This window comes from Triticum dicoccoides, chromosome 3B (genome assembly GCF_002162155.2).
Source record: "Triticum dicoccoides isolate Atlit2015 ecotype Zavitan chromosome 3B, WEW_v2.0, whole genome shotgun sequence".
Classification (NCBI taxonomy): Eukaryota; Viridiplantae; Streptophyta; class Magnoliopsida; order Poales; family Poaceae; genus Triticum; species Triticum dicoccoides.
The window spans coordinates 63,925,557-63,933,785 of record NC_041385.1 but is presented as its reverse complement, the minus strand read 5'-3'; the positions used below and the strand labels follow the sequence as shown (position 1 = coordinate 63,933,785).

The 8,229-nt window shown below is 40.4% G+C and overlaps 1 protein-coding gene across 1 annotated transcript; it reads right to left on the bottom strand.

The window, feature by feature from the left end:
- Positions 1 to 2,749: 2,749 nt before the first annotated feature.
- LOC119280780 (putative disease resistance protein RGA4) lies at positions 2,750 to 6,587 on the bottom strand. The gene is made up of 2 exons (XM_037561510.1): positions 3,480 to 6,587; positions 2,750 to 2,897 (listed from the first exon to the last, which is right to left on the bottom strand). The coding sequence occupies exon 1, from the start codon at positions 6,525 to 6,527 to the stop codon at positions 3,486 to 3,488; it is 3,042 nt and encodes a 1,013-aa protein (XP_037417407.1). The 5' UTR covers positions 6,528 to 6,587; the 3' UTR covers positions 2,750 to 2,897; positions 3,480 to 3,485.
- Positions 6,588 to 8,229: the final 1,642 nt, after the last annotated feature.

The following is an 8,229-nucleotide window of genomic DNA, read 5'->3' as shown; positions in this document are numbered from 1 at the left end:
CTTTTTCTAAAATTCGATGAAAATTTCAAATTCCATAATTTTTTAAAACGTGAACAATTATTGAGAACATGAACAAAATTTTATATACGACGAGCGATTTTCAAATATACACTGAACATTTTTTCGGTGTACGATGAACAATTTTTAACTACACAGAGAACATTTTCGTGATATACAATGAAATAATTTAAAACATATTTATACATTTTTTTGGTATAAGATGAACAAATTTAATACATTGAACATTTTTGTAATATAATTTGAACAATTTTTAACTACACATTGAACAATTTTGTGATTTGTGCTGAAAAACCATTTAAATACCCATTGAACATTTTTTGATGTAGACTGAACAATTTTAAATTGTGAACAAAATTTGAAAAAGTGAATAAATTTAAAACTATGAACACATTTTGAAATCACGAACAAAAAGCAAAAAATACATTTAAAAAAATCAATGAACATTTTTCAAATTTGATGAACTTTTTCTAGATTTTGATGAACTTTTTCAAATTCGATGAACTTTTTTAAAATTTGATGAACCGGACGATCGTATTTATACTGTTGGCGCTTCAATAGTTCACTAAAGTTTATTTGTTCTAGTGGTTAGGCATACTCGTACAGGAAGACATGGTCCCTAGTTCGAATCCTGATAGGCGCACCTTTTTGCTGTTTTTTGTTAATTTTCACTGTGCAGCGTTCTAATCCTGAGAGCAGTTGGTTAACCAGGCGTGTCGGCCATGTTGGGCCAGGCCCAGGTAGGCAGCGCGTGGGCGCCAGTACGCGTTACGGGCGCTAAAGGCGCGGCTTAGGAGCTCCCGTCAACCTGGGCCTAGATTTTGAACCCGAATGATACGCCGGGCCTGGGCATGCCATATTTGCATTGTCGGGAACAGGCCCAACCTAAGGCCCGAGGCATGTCGGTTTTTTTACTGATGGGCCAGGCTTGGGTCTGAAATCTAGGCCTGACGGCCGGGTCGGGCCTAGGTTTCCAGCTTCGGGCTTCGTTAGGCCTGGCTCGACGGATAGCTAGGCATAGTTGTGAAGAAAGCCATGTGTATCTCGAAAGTGCTTTTCTACACCCAGGAGCAAATGCTCCTTTCATGAACAGTAAAATAAAAAAATAGAAAAAAAATTCATAAAATTCTGAATTTTTTTGTAACATACTTTCACAAATGATTGTCGTGCACGCAAAATTCCATCACGAAATCACATCGATGAAAGTCGTGCAAAAAAAAACGAAGCTCCAAAATGCTTTTGTAAGTAACATTTTCAGAGCATCAATTTTGTTTTTTTATCACCCCTCCACCAATGTGATTTTGCGATGAAATTTTGCATGCACAACATTTGTGAAAATATGCCACAAAAAATTCAATTTTTTTTAACTTGTTTTGATTTTTTTTTGATTTTACTGTTCACACCAGAAGCATTTGCCCTACCGTGTGTATCTCGCCCTCCCACAAAGTCATCTTACAGAGATACAGTTGACAAACCAGTACAGTTCACTTAAAGCAATCAAGCAGGCACAAGTTTTATTTTGTTTTGCCAGAAAAGCAAGCACGACTTGGGTCTAGCTATTGAGCAAGCAGAGGACGCCTCTGAAATCTGAATTAAGGGGAAAAAGTTAGTACTTGGAGATTGCATCCTTAATATTCTTGAGCAAATGATAATTAGCAGCCCTCCACATTGCACAGCCCTCCGTTAGGAAATAAAACTTTGAACTAAAACAACGTCACTTATTTCCGAATGGCGGGAGTATTACTGTTGGTTTTGGAATCGGTTTAAACAATCCTTCTGATAATGTAGTTTGACGATACAATACAGCACAGCTTTGCAGGTTACACAGGCAGCCTCAGGCCCAAGTTCAGAAACAAAATTAAACGAAATTCATCACCTCCATTCATCATAGAACTAAATCATGCCAAAACGATAGGAGTACAATACAACACAGCTTTGCAGGTTATGAAGTTAAAAGAACGGAACCAGGAATAAACAAGTGAAACAATACCACACAGGCAGGAGGCTCAATACAGCAAAGCACTCTGATCCAAATTCAGAAATTAACATAACGAAATTCTGATACAGTATTTCCAGGGCACATGCCCAAAGGAAGGCAGGACAATTTCTTTCTTCACCATCTCGTTACACATCCATCATGGCACTTGCATTGGAAAACATACTACTGAAGAGCATTGCATTGCACTATTAAATTAATAGTATTAATTGTTATGGCAAAGCTGTTGTACTAGCAGCTTCTGCGGTCTCCTCGATCTTCTTTCAGCTCCGTTGCAGCAGGGAACAGAGACTGCCCTTCATACTTTCACGCTTCACCCGCAGATACACTACCGGAATGCACCTCTAAGCCGACGGCCTTAGGCCGTTGGCATAGGCCCAAAGCCCGTCGGCAGTTGAGCGCGTCTGCGGTAGTGGCCTTTCGCCCTTCAGCCAACTAGGCAACAACGACATTCACCGCATTGCGCCCATCTTCGCTGTGTTCACTCAGCAGCAGGTTCAATTTTTTTTTTAGAAAAGGAGGATTACCCCCGGCCTCTGCATCTGAGCGATGCATGCAGCCATATCCACTGGTTCAATTAAAAGAACGATACCATGCCACACTGTTTAAGTACATCAAAAGGCCAGCAGCCCCAAGTTGAGAAATAAATAAGTGAAACAATACCACACAGGCAGGAGATTCAGTACAGCAAAGGCCTCTGGCCCAAATTCAGAAATAAACAAACCAAAACTCGGTACAGTATTTCCAGGGCACATGCCCAAAGGAAAACAGGACAGTTTCTTTCTTCACCAGCTCGTTACACATCCATCATGGTACTTGCGCATCTTCAACAATGGCAGGCTACCTCAACTTAGTAGTATGTCTGATGCTTTGCGAAGCCACGCTGCAACGAAAGAGACCAGAATGATTAGCTACGACAATTGACAAGCAATTAATATGGTTACACATACATAAGCCTGAGGCATGCATCCACAAAATGTTAATGTTTATAAGTGGGCAAAACAAGAATAAAATCACAAATAAGTTGGTACAATTTGTAAATGCTGAGATCTAGAATGAGTATAGCTACAATGTTTGTACAGTTTGCCTGAATAGAAGATCAGTGCCTCAACAACTACTACTACTCATATCTGTTCATGGAGATGCCAATATTATAAACTCTAAGAGGACGACTATGAATACGAGTTTCCAATGCATCTTTGTGAGAGATGAATGGAAACACGTACGTAACTTAGAGCACCATTTTATGACAATTACTTGTTGCCTGCAATTTGCTAAATAAAACTCTTTTGGAGTATGTACAAGCAAAATAGATCTAAGCATACACAACTAAACAAATATTAAAATTTATGCATTTATCTGCTGAGGCTGCAGAAAATTGACGTCTTAGAAGATATGAATCATGGTCGAGAGAATCAAAGTTAAAATACTAAATATCCAACCAGTATGCTGTGCTCATATATACCTCCATTTAACTGGTAGAATACGTGTACACGTCCAGGTGTTCGGCATGATGCCGCTGGTGCTGCTCTTGAAGCCCAGGCACCCAACGGGGAAGGGTCTTTTGCATATCCTTGCCCAGCCCCAGCCGATGCAAACTGTCCAGCCCCTCTACATGGCTTAAGTTCGGACAACGACGTACACGCAGGTCTGTGATTTGAGGGAGGTTGGAGATCCTCTCCAGGCCTTCACATTTCCTAATAACAAGGAGCTCGGAGAGCAGTGGGAGATCCTCCACGGCCTTCAAGTTGTTTAGTCGAATTAAATGGACCTCCTTCAAGCTGGCGGTGTTCTTTCCAAGCTGTCGTGGGAGAGTCCTCAGCTTTGGGCAACCCATTAGTTGCAAACTCACCAAACGAGGCAGCAGCTGCAAATTTGCAGATTGTGCAACCTCTTTTCGCATGTCAGCAGCTCCTTCCTCTCCCATCACATCAGCAATAGCTACTTCCTCAAAAAGAGACCACTCCTCCCACTTGGGCATATCATTGAAGATCAACAATTCAAGTTTAGGGAAAACAACCAACTCACCACACACATGATCACCATTCTTACAGCCAACAAATTCAAGTCCAACCTTGGTAACTGCATGTGCTCCATCAATTTGCAGAAATTTCAAGTTTGGCAGCTGCCCGATCGGTGGAAGTTCCACACATGATCGTACATATATGAGATTCAAGTATATTAATGAAGACAAATAGGTGGTACCAAACCAGGTGGGATACTGCCGACCAAAGAATCCTCTGATAGATAGCTCTTCCAGGGTGTGTGGAGGTATTAGCTGCTCAAATACCTTCTCAGTATTGCTAACATCTCCTTCTGAATATGATCCCTCTCCACATTCAGTCCAATCTAGTATTAGTTGTTTTAGACGTTTTTTGTCTGCCAGCACTGCATTTGTACTACAATGAGATGTTCTTTCCAATTTAATAAGACAAAGACGCCTCATCTGCGAGAAAGAAGACAACTCTTCCAACCTCCATCCATCACTTCCATCACCAACAGGATAATTTCCTAAATATGTGAGGAGCTTCAATTTCCCTATGCCTTTTGGAACCCGATTTATTTCTGTGCCACAAAGATCAAGACATCTTAAACTGGTCAACAGGGTCGTTGCTGAAGGAAGAGTGTGCAGATCATCACACCATGACAAGCAAAGTATTTGAAGGTTCTTTAGGGAGCCAACAGACTCTGGAAGATGAGATATGCCAGTGTGATCTAGATTAAGTAGGCGTAGATGTATCAATTTGCCTATATATTCTGGAATGCTTTGTACAAGTGAGCAATTCAGTACCAAAACACGAAGAAGCAGAAATCTCTTGAACAATGTATCCTCAATGCTCTGTGGACCCCAAACAGTTAGGAAAGTCCTCACCTTAACTTCCACCTTATCCATGCTAGGCAACACTAATATATCCCTATTAGCTGCGACAGCAGTAACACGTCGCAGTTTTGACATATTTTCACCCCTTAATAATTCAACATCTCCAACAAAACATTCTTCTCTTGATATATTTAAAGCAAGCTGTCTTAAGAGGTCATGCATTTTGCATTTAGCCTGGTCAAACATTATCTTGTCTGGTTGGAGGAGATTCCGATGTATTAGCTCGTAGTAGTACTCTTCTGCTATGTCTTCTAGTAGTCGGCCTTGCTGCTCCTCGATGAAGCCTTCAGCAATCCATAGCCAGGCAACTTCATCACGACGAATGATAGAATCTTCAGTATACAAAGCACAATAAAGGAAACACTGCTTCAGACGATGTGGTAACTCATCGTAGCTTAGATACAAAGCTCCTTGTATTTCATCCGAGAGCATGTTCTGGGAGCCAGCAAATTTGTCCAAAAACCTTTTCCACTCATTCTCCATTAGATTTTTGCTTGCCAAAGCACTAGCGGTAACCTTGATTGCAAGAGGGAGGTGACCGCACTTACGGACAATCTCAATCCCTGTGTTTCTTAAATTCTGCACTTCTTTCTCTTCATCAATGTTCATGCTCTTCCAAAGTAGCTCCCATCCCACCTCTACTGACATGAGATCAACTCGATGGGTATGTTGTACACCTATTCGCATTGCAATTTGATGATCTCTTGTGGTTACCAATATTACTCCGGCAGTTGTTTCATGTAATGCAGGTCTTAATAAATCCGTCCATATGTTGGAATGCCACACATCATCCAGAACTAGAAAGAAACTCTTCCCTTCAATTGTTTCTGCAAGCTTCCTCTGCAGCTCAGCTATGCTTTCACCTTGCTCGTGATGCACACCAATATTCCGGAGAACCTCTTTAAGAAGAGTCACTTCACTGTAGTCTTGTGAAACACATATCCATGCGTGCATCTGGAAGCTTGCTTTTATTTTTTGGTCATTGTATATTTTCTGAGCTAGTGTTGTCTTTCCTACTCCGCCTGTTCCAACTATACCGATCTTGTATGACTTGTATTCCTTGCATGCAAGAACTAAGTCCACCAACTTCCTGCTAGAATGTATAATCTCTTTTCCCACAAGGTTGGGCTCAACAAGGTTGGAACTTCTTATCATTTTGGATGTTCGGCCATTTCCAGTAGGTTCTGTACTACTTTTGAATGTTAAAAATATATTGTCCTTTAAAATGTTCTCTATCTTCTTGTTGAGGCTTCTAATCCGAACAGCAACATCATGGCGTGGCCCAATGTTGCAAAAACAAGAGGAAACAGAAAGGCCTTTACATGCAACTGATTTGCCTGATGATGATGAAGGGTGGTCAGGAAGTAGCTTGTTTCCTTTACATCTAGCCACGTCCAAGATTTCTTCAACATCATACATAAAATCTCTCAGCTGATCAAGCCAATTGTTTACTGCTCGCTCTTCTATCCTCCTTTTCTCAGCATCATATATGCAACACCGTATTAGTTCTACTCGTCGCAGTACTTCTGTGACCTCTTTTTCCACCCCTAGGATTAATATGGCTTCATCAATAATGATATCTTTCAACTTATTGGCACATGATCCAAGTAAACATGCTAGAACGGCTGCCATCAAACAAATGAAATTGCATGCACAAGGGGGAGGTCCACCAAAAAATACCAGGGTGACTTGTTTCAGAGAATGGCAAAAAGTGAAGCCTGAAAATGAATACACTATGTATGTTAATATGCTTTCACAATGACAAATGTCTCTCTAATATATATTGGTATAGAAGATAGTTAACGAATTTAGAATTGAAGCTATGCAGTTTATCTGCTTGTGCTTGCAGATTAACATGTGTTTTAGTTTTGTATGTTAAAATTATTTTGTTTTGCTCAGTTGAATAGCCATCAGATGGCAGCTGGAACTACACACCGAATGTTGCACTGAGTCAGCTACATATTTTTGTTTCTCAGGCCTAACTTAAGTTCTTAATCCATAGTCGGTTTCTAGACTGGAAATCATGATAATTTATTACACTGTAGTCATGAAAGTAAAGTTGTAAGCTCTGATGTACGATAGCAAGTCTTACCTAACAAACCAGTCTTCCAGTAAGGAAAAACATCAATAACAACAATCAATAGTGATCATTTTGAAGATGCACTGAGTTACAACATATAGAGATTAATCATCCAGCTATATATTTTTATTTGTCAGATCTATCTTAACTTAACCCTAAATCATGAAATCGTGATAATTTGTTACACTGTACTCATGAAAGTAAAGTTGCAAGATCTGAGTATGATAGCAAGTCTTACCTTGCAAACTAGTCTTCCAGCAAGGAAAAATCGTCAATAATAAAATTCAATAGTTATCATTTTGAAGACACAGTTTACTCCGATAGTCAGCCCACAGCTACTCATAACATCTCGTAAGATTGAGCCCGAGCTAGAATAAAAATGGTTAATAGAAGATTATCGGTCAATCACCATTAGAAAACCATGCTGCTACACCTGCAATACATAATAGAAGATTATCGATCAACTAGTGAACAAAAGAGTACCACTGCGTTAGAGATCCAGATGTGCAGAACACTGAGACCCAATACATACCTTATGCCAGTAACTAAACAGATACGCCACTGATGAGAGTGATACGACATCGATGAGAGCGGCGGAGGATCAGTTCTATCATGAGTGATCTGTGGAGCAATAGGAATGTCCAACACAATCGACTGAGACAAAACTTTCCCTGCATGCAGTAGAGGTATACTCTGATTAACTGGAGAAGATGAATGGAACGAACAAAATCTTTAAATTTCTTGATTTCCTGAAGTCTTACCAGATCCACAATACCACCAGCATACTGGAGCCAAGCAGGAGTATAGGAGTATACGACTGTAGCAAGAGCAAACAGCACTAGTTACCAAAGCCCCTCTCCCCTGCTTGTGTAAAAAACAATGCAGTCTATGGCTAGACAGCTAGCACACTCCACAAAGACTGCCAGCTGCAATGGTGTCTCGAGTCTTGTGATAAAAATTAGGGAGCAGCCCATTGGATGCTTATTGGCATAGATGTGCAGTTAACTACTAGCGGTCATCAGTACCAACAAATTGATTTGGTTAAATAGCACATATCCGTACCGGTGAAAAGATTAACTAGCTTTCTCGGCCTAATCTATTAGTATTGTTTACCTCAAGATTCCTAAGGACATGTGAAACCTGCAAAGAGTTTTGTTTCCATTGATACCCACAGGTCATGTCTGCTAACATGAGTCTACTACACCACAAAGGCGCTGTGTACCGCGCCTGCCCATCTTGAAAAAGAAAAAGGAA